Here is an 18,970-nt window from a genome sequence, read left to right as displayed (position 1 = left end):
TCGCCAGTAGCAGGCTCAGTTCGGTCCGGGCAAAGTGGGGTTTTAGCCTGTTAGCATGTAGGACCCGGAGGGGGTTCCGGGGGGACTCCAGGTCGACCAGGTAGGTGACGGAACTTTTCTTCTCCACTACCTTGAAGGGCCCGGTCCACTTGTCCTGGAGGGTGCCGGGTTCAACCGGGGCCATGACCCATACCTTCTGACCCGGCTCGAATTCTATGGTAGAGGAGTTCCGATCGTACCACCGCTTCATGTCCTCTTGGCTGGCCTCGACGTTGGCTTCGGCCATGGCTCGGAACTTGCGGGTCTGGTTTCGGAGGGTCAGGAGGTATCGGTAGACGTCAGGAGGGGAGCCTTGGGGCTTCGTCTCCCAGCTCTCTTTGACCAGGCTGAGCGGTCCGCGGACCGGGTGTCCGTACAATAGTTCAAACGGGCTGAACCCCAGGGACTTCTGCGGGACCTCCCGATAGGCAAACAGGAGGCACGGCAGCAGGACATCCCATCTCCGCCTGAGGGGCTCTTCTAGGCCCTGGATCATTCCCTTTAATGTTCTGTTGAACCGCTCAACCAGTCTGTTCCCCTGAGGGTGATAGGGGGTCGTGAACTTGTATGTGACCCCGCACTGCTGCCACAGGGACCGCATGTATCTGGAAATAAAGTTTGTGCCTCTGTCGCTCACCACTTCGCAGGGAAATCCCACTCGGGAGAAGATCCCCATTAAGGCCCGGCCTACCACGGGGGCCGTTATAGTTCTTAGCGGGACCGCCTCCGGGTACCTGGTGGCGTGGTCCACGAGGACCAGGATGAAGCGGTGGCCCAGGGCGGTCTGGGGGTCCAGGGGCCCCACGATATCGATTCCGACCCGTTCGAACGGGGTGCTGACGGCTGGAAAGGGTTGGAGGGGGGCCTTGACCCGACCCCCCGTCTTCCCGCTGGCTTGGCAGGTCTGGCAGGACCGGCAGTGGTTGTCCACGTCTCTCCGCATCCGGGGCCAGTAGAAGTGGGTCACCAGACGGCTGTACGTTTTGTCTTGCCCCAAGTGTCCGGCGAGGGGCACATCATGTGCCAGGTTGAGCAGGAACTCCCGGAAGCGGAGGGGGACCACCAATACTCGGCTGGCCCTGAGTTCTGCCACTTTCTGCTCACTGTATAGCAGGCCCTCGGCCCAGTAGACCCAGTGGGTGCCGGTCTGGTCCCCGTTGGTTTGGGCGGACGCTTGTTGGCGGACCCCTTCGAGAGTGGGGCAGGACTGCTGCTCTTGTTGGAACTGCTCCCGGGTGGGGCCCCCTTCGTGTCGCCATTGTGTCAGCTCTGGTAGGGCGCACGGGGAAGCCATCTCTTCGGGGGAGGATTCACTAGGTCCAGGGTCGGTGTCCGCCTCCCCCTCGCTGCTGGCGGGAGGTGGTGCGAGCCCCTCGGGCTGGGCGGCCCCGGAGGCTGAGGATGAGCGGGGGGCCCGGGTGGTCATGGACCGGGTGATGGCACAGGCCCAGTCAGATAGTCCCAGCATTCGGAGGTGCTCTCGTCGCTCTACTTGAGCCCAGGGGGAACTCTCCAAGTCGTTCCCCAGGAGGCAGTCGACGGGGGCGTCGTCGCGTACCGTCACCTTCAGCAGGCCCGTCACCCCTCCCCACTCGAAGGGGACCAGGGCCATCTGGCACAGGCTTTCGCTGTTGTCGGCCGTCCGGACGGGACACAGCACATTCGGTAGGATCTGTTCGGGGGTCACCAGGTGGCAGCGGACAGCGGTGACACTAGCGCCGGTGTCACGAAGGGCTTCGGCCCGTTGTCCATTGACCGTGACCTGCTGCCGGTACTTCTGGGTGTTGCTTGGGATGGGGGTGCAGGGTACCATTTCTCGGCTACCCAGGCAGACCAGGGACATGGCTGCCGGCTCCCATTCAGTGGTCCCTCGGTCGAGGGTCTCCTCTTCCTCTTCTCCTTCTCCCAGGGCGGCGGCCGCCAGCTGTCGGGGCGGGGGCCCGTCGGCCCCGTTTCTTCGGTTCAGGGGGCAGACCGGATCGCTGGCATAGTGTCCGGTTTGTTGGCAGCCGTAGCACGTTACTGGTGGCCGTGGTCCGGGTCTGGCCGGGGGCGCCCCCCTTCGGGCTAGGCTCGGGGAGAGTTGTTGCTGCGGTGGCCCTCGAGGGGGGCTCCTGGGGGCCCCGGCGGGAGGGTCTCGGTTCCTGTTCAGCCCTCCCCCTCCACCGCGTTGGCGGGGGGGGTCCGGTGGGGTTCCTCTGGTACTCCCCCATTGAGTTCCGGGGGACCCGGGAGTTGACCCATCGATCGGCCTCGACGGCGAGTTTTCGCGGGTCTGTCATTTTGCTGTCGAGGAGGTGCTGTCTCAGTTCCACGAAGCAATTGTTGGAGAGATGTTCCCACACGACGAGGTCGACCAGCTGCCCGTAGGTGGTTACTTTGCTACCTCTGATCCACCCTTCTAGGGCCCGACTGAAAAAGTCCACATATTCCACCCAGGTGGTGCCCGGGATTTTCTTGCAGTCTCTGAACCGCTGGCGGTACATTTCTGCGGTTAGCCCGTAGCGGGTGAGCAGAGCCTCCTTCATGTGATCGTAGGAGGTCATCACCTCCTCCGGCAGCTGGAGCAGTGTGTCTCGACCCTCACTCAGGAACCGCCCCCACAGGCCCGCGCCCCAGTCTTTTCGGGGCACCCGATGAGAGGTCATGGCCACCTCGTAGGCCTTGAACCATTGTTGGATGTCGTCATTCTTGTAGTACTCCTTGACGACCTCTTTCGGGATATGTACCTTGGTCTCGGCAGGCGGTAGAGTGTCTCTAGTACCGGGGGCGTTGGTCCCTCCGTTCTTGGCCTTGATTTCGAGCTCCTTGAGGCTGCGCTCATGCTCAAGGGTCAGTTTCTTTTCCTCCAACTCCCGGTGTCGCCTCTTCTCCTCTATCTCCTCCTGAAGCCGTAGCTGCTCTAGGGCCAGTTTCTTTTCCGCCAGCTGGAGTTCGCCGTCCAGCCGCAGTCGTGCGAGCTCTAGCTCGTGGTTCCGGACCTTCTCCCGCTCTCGTATTTCTTCTTCGGAGAGGCCGGTTTCTAGGCTCTTTCTTCCTCCGGTTGCCGGAGTCAGTGCGGTTGATATGGTCTCAGTCAGGGGCAAGGGACCTTCTTCCTGGGAGGGGCCTGCCCCGGCCTCCAGCCATGTCCTCAGAGCTTTCTGCATGTCCTCTTTGGTACTTAGGCCGGTGGTTGCAATGCCTTTGTCTTTGCAGAACTGTTTTAACTCTTTTTGCGTATATTCTTCCAGCCGTTCGGGCTGGAACTCCATTGTCGCGTTGTTTTCCTGGCTGCTCATGATTACTGTCCGTTTGGATGGGTAGCTAGTGGGTACTGGCTGGTACGTACTGCGTTCGGCTCGGATCCCGTCGCTGGCCACCAAATGTTGGAAGGCGGACCCCGAGGAGTCGGTGAGACCACCAAGGGGGGCCCTCACACTGTACGAAGTAGCCGAGCGCTGCCGAGAAGTCTCATGAGAGATCCTTCTCCTATCACGTACTAGCCCAGTAACACCACCACACAGGACTCAAGGAGGTTGTCTCAAGACAAGCAATTCTTTATCAGCAATAAAAAGGTTACGAGGTCAATATTTACACGAAGGGATCGAGGGATCCACCAAAAGTCTCAGTGTCTCTTTGGAAGGGTAGGGGTAGCGGGACAGTCTTTGGCAGGAGTGCGGTACGAGGGTACCTGGGGCCCAGTTCTTATCCTCAAGCTGGAGGACCTCCGGATCTCGGAGGGGTCGAGCCGCGACGGCGTCAGCAGGGCTCTGGCGTACAGTTCGTGGAGAGCCGCGATCCAATCAGCAGGGCTCTCAAGATGGTTTCTGCTCAGCTCGAGCCGCGACGTCGTCAGCAGGGCTCCGAGGGAGGTTTCAGCGAGGTTTGGCCGTGACAGCGTCAGCAGGGCTCCGATGTTCCAAGTGGCTTCAAAGTGTTCACAAGAAGGAGCCGCGACGCAGTCAGCAGGGCTCGTGATGATTCCGACAAGAGTGCTTCTCCGTAGGGTCAGCCGCGATTCAATCAGCAGGGCTCTCGACTCCGGGATACAACTGCCGATCTGTGGCGGGGTTGCCCCAGATATAGGTCTGGAGCCCTTTGATGTCCGGACCTAGGCGCCCGGTGGGGGTGGAGAGGCCGGGTGGAGGTGGCCAGACGCCCAGCAGGAGAGGCGCCAGGCCCAGGGGATTTGCAGGGCGATCACACCTCGAGAGGGGAGGACAGTTGGGGGTCCCATCGATACTGTCCTCCGCCGGGGGCGTTGAATGGTTCCTGCGGCACCCCCTGGCCAGTTCGTGGTGCCTCGATGTCAGGGCTTCGCTGGGGTCGAGGCCGGGTTGAGCGGGGTCGCGCTGGCTGGTGCACAGAGTCACGTGGGTGCCAACAAGATGGCGGAGCCACGAGGGGTATGCGACCTCGTGCAGCTCAGGAGGAAGGGCCTCGGTGCAGTTCAGAAGGGTGGCCCGTGAAGGCCGGGGCGGGGAACGGGCACAATCCACGGGGGTAAGGACCATGCCACGAGGCCGGGTCCAACAGAAACAGTCCATTCTGACTTACCATAGGATCCAAGCTATACCTCACTGACAAGGTCTAACATGGCTGAACACGGTCTGAGAGTCTAGAGCTTGGCACTTCCGGTAGGAGTGCTCCCACTAGGGACCTGGGTCGGTACTTATCTGCATTATATGGGACTTTGTCTAGAGATTAGGGCAAGAGGAGGGAGAATCACTGCAGAGATAAGGTTTCACCATTTTGGATTTTTGGTGAATGGAACTCTGAGGAGAACTTGATGCCACAAGTCACATTCCTAGATTAGGAGCATCATTATGTGCTGTACATTGTCTCCAGCCTTCAGGAATATCTGCCTTCATTAGTCTTATCGGGAACTTGTAGAGTAAGATTCTCCTCTTGTGGGTTGAGCAGGAATGTTTAGTCCCCTGTCATGAAAATGAGCTTGCCTTCTGAAGGAATGTTCTAGTAGAAGCTTAAGCATTTCGGAAGGGAGAAGAGCCTGCTTACAGAAAGGAGGAGCAAGACTTGTGAAAATGATTTATTAAAAGCATGAAAAGAGGCTACCGAAAGGAACATGATCGAATAGAACATGCAAAGTGCTTACTGGATTTTACAGGTTACCCTTAAAAGTTTTGAATTTTAAAGGCATTGAGAACCTCTGTTTCAAGCAAGGAAATCAAAGCAAGCCTAGCTACTGCACCTCCATCAAGTTGCAGGTATAAGAAATAGCTACATTCAGTGTGAGACTTCTGCACAAGAATGACTGGTGCCACTTGGATCTTTGAGATCTTCAAACCTTTGAGATTGCCAGCTCTGTACTTGATGGGCGATAAAGTGTCTTTCATCCAAATGATATGAAATAGAATGCACTTTTTTTTAACACAACTTGAATCTAGATCACATTGCCCTTCATTGGGTCCATTGGTCCATTTTTTAACTTGATTGTTTTTATACTTTTACAACAACCTATTGGGATCATGCTTTCATATTTTTTTATAGAGGGCCCTCTGATTTACTTTACCAAAAGTTTATTTTTTTACGTGTATATTGTTCAACTATATTTTGTGCATAGGCTGTAACACTTTCTCTAGGGTAAGAGTTGCTGCTTGTGTCAAGCTACCAAATGTGAGTTAAAGATTACTGTGAGAATCAGATTAGGTCTTGGGGCTGCAGTCACAGCCTCTCTCCCCCACCCGTATAGTCTACTTCAAACATTATACATTATTAGGAAATCTGTTTTTTTTCTACTCAAACAATCCTGATAGATACATACACAAATTGGAATAACAGCATTTTAGGGACAATATCTTTTTGCTACATGTTTTAACGGTGGCACTAAAAAAGTGAGATCACTGAAGACTGTAATTTTGAGAAAAACTTTTAGCGTTTAACTTTAGAGATCAACATCATCCTTTTTTTTGTCTTATTCACACTCTAAATTAATTATATTATAAGTTCCCTGAATTATATGATTTACAATATAATACATTGAATGACATAAAACATAAAAATACAAGCTATAAAATGCAAATAATAAGGTGATCATACCTCATGACAATCTGGCACCTGGGATGTATAAATATTATATATTTTGGGAATGCTATGCGAGGGCAGCAGTGTAAAATTCTCAAGTGAAGTTCCTCGTTAAATATGAGAATAATAAGAATAATAATTATAATAACTTTTGACTTATCTGTGCATTGTTCAGTTTAATGTTCAATTAGTTGGACCAATGTAACGCTACTTTGAACATGTTTTTTAGAATGTATTAAGTCTAAAATCATACAATTTAAAAAAACACCAATGAAAAAACAGTTTTCGTTAAAATATGAGCAGACTTGTTCAGAAATTACAGTGGTTTCACATTCCAGTGGGTGGGAGGTAAGGGTCTTGAGAGGTTGTTCTTTTTCCAACAGCAGCCCCAGATAACTAATAAACTGCCACAGACTGCCACAGATAAACTGTTGCACTGGGATCTAAACTGCCTTGTACCTGCTGTGGTAAGACTAATATTCAAGTATTGGTGAACTGAGCAGCATAACTAATTGCAATGCAGATGGTGGTTGAGAGGGAGCAAAATTGTTTATGGTGTACCCACAACCTGTCACATTAATCCACTGACATGGATTGGTCCAGAGACAGACATGGTGTTCCTTCTTACATGTGCCTCCAAGAATATCATAGGAAGAATATTGACAACAAACGTATTGTGAATGTAGGTATCCATAATTAAGAGTAGATTTAATATGCTTGTTTCCAAATATATGTAACTTGGCGATATAGATATATTCAAGGTATATAGGTGTTTATTTGAGGATAGTATGTCTGTAATTGCCGCTAGATATTTAACTTTCCAATATTTTTGCTATTAATGATTTTGCAGCATAATATTTGTGTGGACAATAGTCTGAAATACAGCTTTAGTGTGCACTGTATAGATGTTTATTACTATGTATATTATTCAGATGCTTTGCCTACAAGTTGTGTGAAATAGTTAAGTTGGTCTGTGGAATTCCCTGTCTCACCCGTTTTTGATGCAGGATGTTCTTACAGTTTTGTATGTGGGGCCAGCAGATGGAAGGTTTGTCCCAGGTAGATCATGGTCGAATTTCCAGATCACAGGAAATTCGACCATGATCTACCTGGGACAAACCTTCCATCTGCTGGCCCCACATACAAAACTGTAAGAACATCCTGCATCAAAAACGGGTGAGACAGGGAATTCCACAGACCAACTTAACTATTTCACACAACTTGTAGGCAAAGCATCTGAATAATATACATAGTAATAAACATCTATACAGTGCACACTAAAGCTGTATTTCAGACTATTGTCCACACAAATATTATGCTGCAAAATCATTAATAGCAAAAATATTGGAAAGTATTTGGTGGTGAACGCAAGTCTATGTCGTTTAAAATGTCTTCATTTTTCCACTCTAGACAAAGTTGGGTTAGCCCTTGGGCAAAGCAGTTGATATCAAAACATGCACATTACTGATGTACTCATGTATGTGCCTCACAGCACTTCTCAAGGTATCAAAGCATTATCACACTTCAACTCTAAATTAAAGGATACAAAAATAGACTTCACCAGGAATATTTGCTCGCAGGTTTCTGTGTTGGCAGTATGGGCACTGCACATATTTTATACATTGGAGGGAGCTGGATATGGCCACTGTTGGCACTAGTAGAGGTGGCTCATAAGCATGACAAGGCAGTATATTTGGCCACTCTAGAAGATGCCTAGACTTATATTGGGTAAGAGGTCATTCTGCTACCAGAGTATGAAGGTGAGGCTGAGAGGATTTTCTGGAAAATTCAGTTTCTATAAATGATGTTGCAGCCTTGTTTAATTTTCAGATATTGTGCCATATCACATAAAGTTTTCCCTTTATTACTATTTAATTTGCCTTTTATTTCAGTTCAATCTCCCTCTCATTTCCTTTTAATTTGCCTTTCATTTCTGTTTATTCTGCCTTCCATTTTCCTTTGTCTCCTCTCAGCTGTTTTTATCGCCGCTGCTGCACCCGTGGCCCTTCCCGCTCCAGTGTGTTCTGCTCCCACCTCCCAGCTGTCCTGCCCTCCCCCAACCCCTACTTAATGGCAGCCAATGCACAGCGGAAGCAGTGGCCGAGCTGCTGGCGCGCCAAAGGCAAGCCCGTCTGCTCCCATCCACGACCTGACTGGGACCAACGCCAGGAACCCTGGTCCCCCGATCCACCAGTGCTACAGCTCTTTGGCTCTCCACACACTCAACGCTAGCAAGAACAACAACTGCAAGCTCTCTTCTCCTCTCAACACCCACAGATCTCCCACCTGCCCACACTGCTGCCACTCCTTCACCTTCACTGAGACCCAGACCTCACCTCCGCCATCCAGAAACAACTCCATCGCACCCCAAACCCTGCAATGCATCCTCCTCAACATCCGCTCCCTCCACAGACATGCCGTGGAAATCTGAGACCTTCTCGACAGCACCACCCCTGACGTCGCCTTCCTTACCGAACAAATGCCGCCTCAGGACCAGACATCACGATCACCATCCCCGAAGGATACAAAATCTCCCAGATGGATTGCCGCAACCACCCAGGTGGAGGCATCGCCATCGCCCACAAAGCTAACCTCCGTTTGAGCACTTACTCCGACGGGCCAGCAGACCTGATGGAACACCTCCACTTCAAGATACAGAACAACCCATCCACCACCCTCTGAAGCACCCTCATCTACAGTCCCCCTGGATCCCGTGCACCTTTGGCCGACTCCATCACCGACATCATCACACCTCATGCCATCACCTCCACTGACTGCACCTTGCTTGGAGACCTCAACTTCCACCTCGACAACCACCAAGACCCCAACTCCACCTCCCTCCTGGACAGCCTCCACAAAATGGGACTCAAACAGATTGTACCAGAACCAACACACTCAGCAGGACACACCCTCGACCCCATCTTCACAGCAGGAAACTCCATCCCCTTCAGCCACACCTCCAAACTCTCATGGACGGACCACTGCTGAGTCCACTTCACCTTCAAAGCAATCATCTCCCAAAGATGTCCACACCAGCGAACTCTGAGAATCTAGACAAACCTGCTGATGCCTCGAAAAGCTATGGAGGAACTCCAAAACCCCAGCAGATTTCGACAACTTCAAATCAGCCACCACCGCCCACCACAAACTCATCAGATATTCAAGGAAGAAAGTACTCCAGGACAGATTCTGCATCCACGCACACAACAGCAAGGAACTTTTCAGCATCATCAAAGAGTTCACAAAACCCAATAGTGAGACTACCGACATCCCACCCTCCCAAGACTTCTGCGACAGATTCAGCACCTTCTTCCACCACAAAATCAAGACCATCTATGACCACTTTGATGATAACAACCTTCACTATTCAGCATCGAAGACACCCTAAACACTATGATGACCACCCACTCCGAAGCCTCAGACATCATTGCCCCCGAGCTGTTACGAATCATCAACCGCTCCTTCAAGACCACCTCCTTCCTCGACAACTGGAAACAATCAGAGATCAACCCTCTCCTGAAAAAGCCCTCGGCGGACCCCACGGTCTTTAGGAACTTCAGACCGATTTCCTTACCCCCCCCATACTCAGCGAAAGTCATGGAAAAAGTTGTCAACAGTCAACTTGCGCCCTTCATGGAAGAAAACAACATCCTCAACTCCTCCCAATCAGGCTTCAGGACGAACCACAGCACCGAAATCACCCTACTCGCTGCGACAGAAGACATCCGCTCCCTACTCGATAGAGGAGAGACTGTGGCTCACACCCTCCTGGACCTCTCTGCTGCCTTCAACACAGTCTCACATCGTACCCTAGCCCGCAGACGCCACGAAGCAGGTATCCGGAACAAGACCCTCAACTGGATCCGCTCATTCCTCTCTGGCAGAACGCAGCAGGTCAGACTCCCCCTTCCCCCAGAACCCACACTGACCACCTGCGGAGTCCCCCAAGGATCCTCCATCAGCCCCACCCTGTTCAACCTCTACAATGCTCCACTCGCATCCATTGTCAGATCACACAGACTCAACATCGTATTGTATGCAGATGACACCCAACTCATCCTCTCCCTCTCCAACGAACCCAATATCTCCAAACATAACTTTCAAGAAGGAATGAAAGCAGTTGCCAGGTGGATGTAGAACATCTGCCTACAACTCAACATGGACAAAACCAAAGTACTCATCATGGGCCCACATCCCGATGCCTGGAACAACACCTGGTGGCCCCCCACTCTTGGGAACTCTCCCCCCCAAGGACCAAACACACAGTCACAGAATCATCATGGACTCCGAACTCAAAATGGACCACTAGATCAACGCTGTCACCTCTTCCTCCTACCACACCCTCTGCCTACTTTATAAGACCTTCAACTGGATCGCCCTCAAACACAGGAAAACCGCCACCCATGCACTCATCAGCAGCAGACTGGACTACGGCAACGCGCTCTATGCCAGGATCAACAAGAACCTCATTTGCAAACTCCAGAACGTCCGCTGCCAGACTAGTCCTCAACCTACTGCGCCACGACCACATCTGCCAACACCTATGAACACTACACTGGCTCCCCGTTGGGAAGAGAATCACTTTCAAGCTTCTCACACATGCCCACAAAGCTCTCCACAACACCAGAATATATGAACCACTGCACTCTCATTCGGCAAACCACAAATATCCCTCCGCTCAGCCCAGCTCTCCCTTGCAATGGTACCATCCATCAAGAAGACCAGAACAGGAGGATGCTCCTTCTCCCTCCGCGTGGCCAAGACATGGAACTCCCTCCCTCGCCACCTATGACAGACACCTACACTCCACATGTTCTTGAAGGACCTCGAGACCTGGCTTTTCGATGAAACACCGTGAACTCCCAGGAGCTGAGCGCCCCCCTCAGCGCCTTGAGACCCTTTCGGGTGAGTAGTCGCGCTTTACCAACCCCCTGATTGATTGATTGATAAAGTGACCACTGGAATTTCTAATTTAAAACTTGAGGCTATATTACATTACATGAGCACTGGTACAGTTAAGTTTCACACATCTCTGTCAAAGTGTGGGCTACCTGAGGTGGTGGGAGAGCTGAAGTGGTGGTATTTTATCAACTTACACATTGGTAAATGTTTTTTTGTCACAGGAACTTATAGTAATGTGCTGCTTTAGGCTGGAAATGTAGCAGCGTTTGTTGCAGTATCAAAAGTACATAACATGCAGCAACTTAACAATACAACTAAATCATAACAGGGCACAGCATAACAAAACAGTCAAAAGAGAATACATGATGAGACCACCATACAACACAATATTAACATATTGCAAATCAGAAAACATCATACCATAACAAAACGCATCACAATATATATGCACAAACACTCTTATAATACAGTACCACATCCAGAAATCTGATTCAAAATACTGCAGTAAAAGATTTTTGTACTAAGTGGTACATTATTTACCACCAAAAACATGTAGTAGCACCACTCCAAAATGTGTAATCTGGCTTCTGGTCTCTCTTACATGTATGGGCTCACTGGTGTCTTAAATAGGTGAATAGCTAGAGCAAGGGTATTTTACCACGATGGTGGTATATGATTGTTTGTTGCTGAACATGTTTACCAATAAATGTAACATCATTTATTACCATATTTAAAGTAATTACAGAGCACAACATAAACATAATACAAAGCAGACTAGCAGCACAATAAAAAAGAACAGTGCACAATACAAAAAAGCAACAAATACATAATGCCACAATGAAGCATAAAAACAAAACTGCACAGAAAAAAAAAAAAACACCAATACCCCTATGCAACAATGTTTTGTGTTTCTCATCAGCACATCATTATTGTGTGCTTTTTTACTATGTGAACCGGAGTAAATATTACTCTTTCTTATTACACCTTTTTATCTGCACCTTAACGCCACTCTTATTCATCTTATAGCAAAGCATATCATCTGTGCCCAAGACTAAGTTAAACAGTATGACATAACAAAGAACGTTGGACCCCTCCAACTTGGTTGTAATGATTTAGGTTTGCAAGATGTAGGTAAAGATCCCTACTGCATGTGCAACGTTTATTTAAAGGTAGAATTTTGGTATCTTGTCCTCTCAGAACAGAAATATTTTGCATTTATCAGCCTCTATGAATACATTGTCCATTACAATTAAAGTTTATTTTTTAAGGGTCACAGCCAGCAGAAAAAATTATTCTACAGCAGTTTCAGCTCCAGTGCCTTATGAGAAGGCAGACTACTCTTAGTTCTCCTCAAGTGAGTCTGGCTTAAGCACTCCACAGAATCAGCACAACACACAAAACCAGCGAGAAGGAAAATTTGTTCTGCTTTCTTACAATTCGGAAAAGATGTTGTCAATTTCTGGTCGAGGGCATATGTTGTTTAGAAACGCTCGGTATGCTTCTGGCGTGAAGTCATCTTGTGGGATTGAATCGCTCTGCAAAGTGAAAAAACAAGTTAGTGATTACATTTCTTCTTCTGAGTTTACAAAGTAATCTTATAAAAACTAAACAAATTATACGGTGCAAAATCAGATTGGATTTGAAATTATCTGGAAAACAATCCTTTAGTGAAATTTTCTTAATGTTCAAACAAGGGGCCAATTGTTTGTGTTTTTCCTTTTTTTCTGGCACTGGTTTCTAAAATGTTTTTGTCACAATTTTCACTCTGTACCTATTGCCAAACCAGAACTTGCATTCTGGTCCCATTATTGTTTTTATTGTGAATTTATTATTATAACGCCAACCTTCACTCATTTTCGCAGAGGAAAGGAAAGAGTACAATAGAAGGGCCAAATCACAACAGGCCCAATGTACAACAGTATGCTTTTATGGCAAAATCTATAAATCGCAATAGTACAGGATATGTAACCACAGAACACGTTTTTGAAATGCCTGTTTTGTAAGTCAGAAAAGTCATTCCAACTCAAAAAGAGATTCTGCTACCGTGTGTGAATTGCAAATAGGAGGCAGCAAGAATAGGGCATCCCCCTCATATTTGTCAGTCGCAAAAGGATGTATCTATGGTTTGTGATGGCAACTGTGATCACACAGCATTGATTGGTTACTGACCCCTGATTTGGGGTGGTAACCGATTCATGAAAGGGGGACTGTCCTACTGGTGCCAAGATTGCTGAGCACCAATACTGGCTTTGATAATGCTGGCAAAATTTTCAAAGCAATGGCAATGCCAACAGCAGCGAGCCAGAGCATGGTAAGGAAGGACCGAATGGCGTTATCAAGGCTTGTTTTATTTTTGAGTTTGGAAACAGTGTGGCAGAATCATGAATAGAGAAAAGTGGAACATAAAGACTACATTTGACATCCTGAGGTAAACCTTTAAACCCACTAATGGTTACAGTTTATTTACTGAAAAATATTTTCAAATCATAAGATGAACTGCTCCCTAGCAGAAAAATATTGTTCAAACTGAAACCTCTAACTGGCACTGTTTATGCTTTAAGAGAAATAGAAATGTTACACTAATTGAAATTGATTTAAAGGAAGATTGAAATGAAAATGGTTTATTGTTTCATAAAGAAGGATCAAAGTACATTGCTTTGTCCTTAAGCAAAACATGATAGATGCAAAAAAATTGTATCACATACCTAAAAGGCAATGGCAAATGGCATGACTGAATCAATATAGATGTCTCAAAAATGTAATTGTTTCATGATTAAGGTATTTCATACATAGCAAAACTTTCCTGAACTCTTTCACTGTACAGCTTCTATTACTGAGTGCATGGGAACTTCTGTTTTACACTGCTTAATGAGGAAATATATTGACCATGTATTGACAATTAAAAATAAGGTATTTCATACATTGTATGGTTATTTAGATGTACATGCAAATCCATTCATGTTTGAAATCACTGTAAAGATCCCACTGAACATGATTTAATTTAAGTTATCTGGCATACAAAAGCAGGAACTGTTTTTCCTATTTATCCAACAGATAATGGAGAGATAAATCCTGTTGGGTTCTCTTTTTCTACCCCACTCTCTGCCAGTGCACCCTAAGGTTAAGAGACATTATTCTGTGAGTGTTCTTGTAGTGTGGAACCGTTCCCTGCTTTACTGGACACAATGGTTATCTTTAGCAACTTTCTGCAACTTCCTCAAATTCCAAGAGTCAAGTCATCGGCATCCGAAAACAGTTATGTTCCTAGGTGTGCTATCTATGTGCATTGACATTCTCTCTCAGTCCCTAACTCGCTCATTGATTCATTCACCTGTCTCATATTTCATGCCCAATTGTACATTTAAACATTGATAACATATTTTCAACAACTCTGATGAACAAGGTTAAGGATCTTCTCCATAACCTTGCCCACTCAGATTATAATAGATCGGTGACACGTTAGGTAGGTCATTTGGTACAAGTTTTGACATTCTATATAATTGTTTGTTTGATAGACAAGTTATAACTGATAAATGACCACCATATGATTGGGTATGCCCACCCTCGTTCATGAAGAGATCCGGCCTTGCGTTACTGAAATTCTTAGGATCTTCAGTTGCCCCTCAATAATGGCTAACCCTAATACATATGTATTAACTAAATTCTAGCACAGCAGAGGGAATCACCCTAATTGCTTCTCCTATATTTTATGAATCATTCTAAAAATGGGACCCTATCTTTGGTGAATTTAACCTCTTGCAAAATGCACATTTACGGACATTGAAAAATGGATGAAACAGAGACATATTGCCTATGTGCAGAAAATATTAGTATAGTTGGTTAATTTTATTGTGACAAGTATATGGTGCCAATGCAAAAGTAGAATTTGAAAGTGACTGTGCACCATTGTGACATCAGATAGTTAACTATGATTTATTTTTCAAGCCTGCTAGGCTTAACATTTCCACTGATCCCTACTTCAGAAACAAAGGACACACTTTTTCGCCAAAAGCAAAGTCCGAAACATGGGCTTTTTTTAAACATATTTATGCACGGTGATCCACCAACAAATAAAGCGAGCAACCACCAAGAATTCAACTGATCGAGCCTGCTGTAATTCATAGAACTATGCCACATTCAGTAGAACCCCACACTAATACCACACATGCTGGCAACTGCAGGATATAAACACATACATGGCAAAAAAAATAGAATTACATGACAATAAATAGGATTGCATCTCAATTTTCAAACTTAAACACCGGCATATCAACTCTAAAGAAACTCATATAAAGACTACTACAGGTTGTTTTATATTTTGTTCGTAAATTAGTAAAGTGCTGTGTTTAAGTTCTCTAAACTCGGCGATGTTCTTTAGAGTTGATATGCCAATTGTTGGTGTTTTTTCTTTTTTTCTGGCACTGGCTTCCACAATGTTTTTGTCACAATTTTCACTCTGTACCTATTGCCAAACCACAACTTGGATTCTGGTCCCATGTATATTTTTTATCATAAATGTATTAATATAACGACAACCTTCACTCATTTTCGCAGAGGAAAGGAAAGAGTACAATACAAGGGCCAAATTACAACAGGCCCAATTGACAACGGTATATTTTGGTGGCAAAATCGATAAATCGCAATAGTACAGGATATGTAACCACAGAACACGTTTTTGAAATGCCTGTTTTGTAAGTCAGAAAAGTCATTCCAACTCAAAAAGAGGTTCTGCTACCGTGTCTGAATTGCAAATTGGAGGCAGCATGAATAAGGCACCCCCCTCATATTTGTCAGTCGCAAAAGGATGTATCTATGGTTTGTGATGGTAATTGTGATCACAAAGCATTCATTAGTTACTGACCCCTAATTTAGGGTGGTAACCGATTCATGAAAAGTGAACTGTACTACTTGTGCCAAGATTACTGAGCACCGATACTTGCTTTGACAATGCTGGCAAAATTTTCAATATATATATATATTCCATTCCATTCAAATGTGCTCCGACAACACGGAATTTAGGAGAAGCGTTTATTTAGGCAAAAGCACTCATAGGACGACGCGTTTCGGTAGTCACAGCCACCTTGATCACATAGTGCGGCCGCCATTACTCAAGCCTTAAATACCACTAGTGTATACCAGACAGGTAGTGGCCACAGAAAACATACTAATGCATGCATTCATGGAAAATGTGAATAACAAAAATCACTGATGTTTCATTGTAAAATTCAAACCATGAAACATGTAGCAAATTAGTTCAATACTATTGCAACATAGAAGTCGAACACACAAAATTAAATTAAATAATCTAGTGCTGAACAAACTAAAGCAACACAATATAGCACTTTGCAAGGCCCCTGGCATGATTAGAAACGTAAACTGCAATGTTGCCTTGGTGTTATGGCAAAAGTAATCTGCCTTGATCGAACATAAAAATGTATGTATACACATTTGGATGTGGTGTGGCTTCAGCTTCAAAATCAAAATGCAAGTTAGGGACAGGGACAATGCAGTTAATTGCCAACTTATATCATAACATGAGTTGATGCAATCTAGATACTACTGCACTGCGCAAGAAAAACCGGGAGAGCAAACTCAATCAAGAATGGCTAAAATTCATAGCACACTTATAGATCCCAAGTGGGCATATGAAACGACATGTAATGTTAGAATCGAAAGAAACAAAGAGTAGTTGGACAAGTGTCCCTAACGTCCTTTCTCAATCACAACATACAAGAGACAATCCTCCCGCTGAACCTCCCACACACACAGCAGCAAAAGGTTACCAAATTAAAAATTAAATGCACAAAATTGTGAAATAAGTGTTCAACAACTAAAGTGACACTTGCCCACCCAAGTGGAAAAACTAAAAGGGAATGAATATAAAGGCCAGCAGAATATTCTGCTTGCAGCTGACTGCACTGGAACTGGGCTCAAGAGGCGTGAGGAGCATGCCCGATGTAACTGAAAAAAGGAATGTTACAAATGAATGTACATTTCCTCATCCAAGTTCAAACCGTTGGGGATCTTGCTATTAAGCAAAATAATGTAACATGACTCGAGTCTATGCAATTAACTTCCAGTTTCCACCCCTTATGTGACTAGGAACTGAATCTATGGCATAATACCCTAGATCTGCACTGCTGCCTGTATGTACATCATCAATGTGTCGTGCAACAGGATATGTCTTGTCATCCTTAGCAATTGCTCTTAACTGTTGAAGGATTCTTATGTGGACCATTTGTTTAGTACTGCCCACATAGCGTTTTGGACAAGAACATTGGAGCACATACACCACATACTCACTCCTGCAATTAAATGAATGATTTTCAAAGTGGTGTTACTCAGAGGACTGTATATCTCACTGGTGTTTTGGCCCATGGTACATGCTTTACATTTATGATATTTATGGAAACCTGGGGGTGGTTCCAACCTAGACTCTGATTTAGCCATTTCTGGACTACTGGGACACAGTTCTCCCCTCATGGATTTAGCCCGCCTGAAAGATAGGAGTGGATGTTTGGGCATAGAGGGTCCAATAGTCGGATCGCTGCGAATCAGATTCCAATGTGAGTAAACGATGTTCCTGACTCTCTGGTGGTAAGTGTTATACCCCGTAATCATTCTCACAGAGCCCTGTGAGTTAGATTTAGTTTTACTTTTGTGGGTCTGAACAGCAATGCCTCTCTAGGAATGGATTCAACTTTGGTCTTTGTGTTTTTCAACACCTTAAGGCTATAGCCGCATGCACGGAATCTGAGGTCAAGCTTAGCCTGTACATCCCTCAAAGACTGAGCCTCACTGCAATTTCTTTTCAGGTGCAGCTTTCCGCATAAGGAATGCTCTACCTCTATATGAGCAGATGAAAACATTGCGCATGAAGTATGGAATTGCCCCTGGTCTCCTTACGGAAGGTCCTGGTATGGATACGATTGTTATGAACATAGACCTGCAAGTCTAGAAACTCGATCTCAGTTGTGCTGATGTTGCTAGTGAATACTAGATTGAGATCGTTAACATTAAGCGGATCCACAAAGGCCCTAAATGATTCAATGGACCCTTTCCAAAGCACAAAGAGGTAATCGATATACTGTGACCAAAGGACAATGTTCTGAGTCCATTCTTCTGAAAATTCTGAGGTGAGCACCTGCTCCTCCCACCAGCCCATATGCATGTTTGCATAACTGGGGGCCAAGCATGTACCCATCGCAGTTAACTGCATCTGTTTGTACAGATGTTTATCAAACAGGAAAAAAATTGTTGTCCAGACACCACTCTATCATTTGTAACATCATGATGGTGTGTTGATAGGAACTAATGGCTCTGGCCCCCAGAAAGTGTTTGATGGCTCTTAGACCTTGTTCATGTCTTATGCTGGTGTACAGTGATAAAACATCTAACGTCATGAACACATATGAGTCATCCCACACAGTGTCATAGATTTTCTTAAGGAAAGCACCGGTGTCAAGTATGAAAGACGGTAAGTTTCTAACAAGATCCTGAAAGAAGTAATCAATGTACTTGGAAGTTGTTTCAAATAAGCCCCCAATGGCAGATATAATAGGTCTCCCAGGGGGATTGCTAGCGTGTTTGTGTATTTTCGGAATTAGGTAAAGCACGGGAATCATTGAATGGACAATTTTAAGAAATATCAGTTCATCGTCATTGAGTAACTTCATGCCCCGACATTTAGACAACTGATTATGGAATCCCTCCTAGACCTTGTTGTAGCTGTTTGGGGACATTCTGCTGTATCATTGTGCATCGTTTAATTGTGAATAAGCCTGAGCTTTATACACAGACAATGGCCACAACACTATATTGCCTCCCTTTTTTTTAATACAGATTTTATTAATTTTGTTCCAGAAAATTGTCATAATACAACATTACATTGGTGGTAAGGTCATACTGTACTTCACATTGTAATTCAATAATGTTATTACAAAGCATAGTGTCAACCTGATAATATCAAGGCTTACATCAAACGTTGTATACCTCTATTGTG

General features: G+C 46.0%; 1 protein-coding gene across 3 annotated transcripts in view; it reads right to left on the bottom strand.

Annotated features, from left to right (window-relative positions):
• PLCB1 (phospholipase C beta 1) overlaps positions 1-18,970 on the bottom strand; it is a 2,173,917-nt gene that overhangs the window by 937,863 nt on the left and 1,217,084 nt on the right. For all 3 annotated transcript variants that reach the window (XM_085612648.1, XM_085612647.1, XM_085612649.1), the window contains exon 8: positions 12,403-12,503. In XM_085612648.1, coding sequence (XP_085468774.1) covers positions 12,403-12,503 — 101 coding nt within the window. The remainder of the gene's footprint in view (positions 1-12,402; positions 12,504-18,970) is intronic.

The sequence above is a fragment of the Triturus cristatus genome, chromosome 6, assembly GCF_964204655.1.
Source record: "Triturus cristatus chromosome 6, aTriCri1.1, whole genome shotgun sequence".
Taxonomy (NCBI): Eukaryota; Metazoa; Chordata; class Amphibia; order Caudata; family Salamandridae; genus Triturus; species Triturus cristatus.
This window is presented reverse-complemented; position numbering and strand designations above follow the sequence as displayed.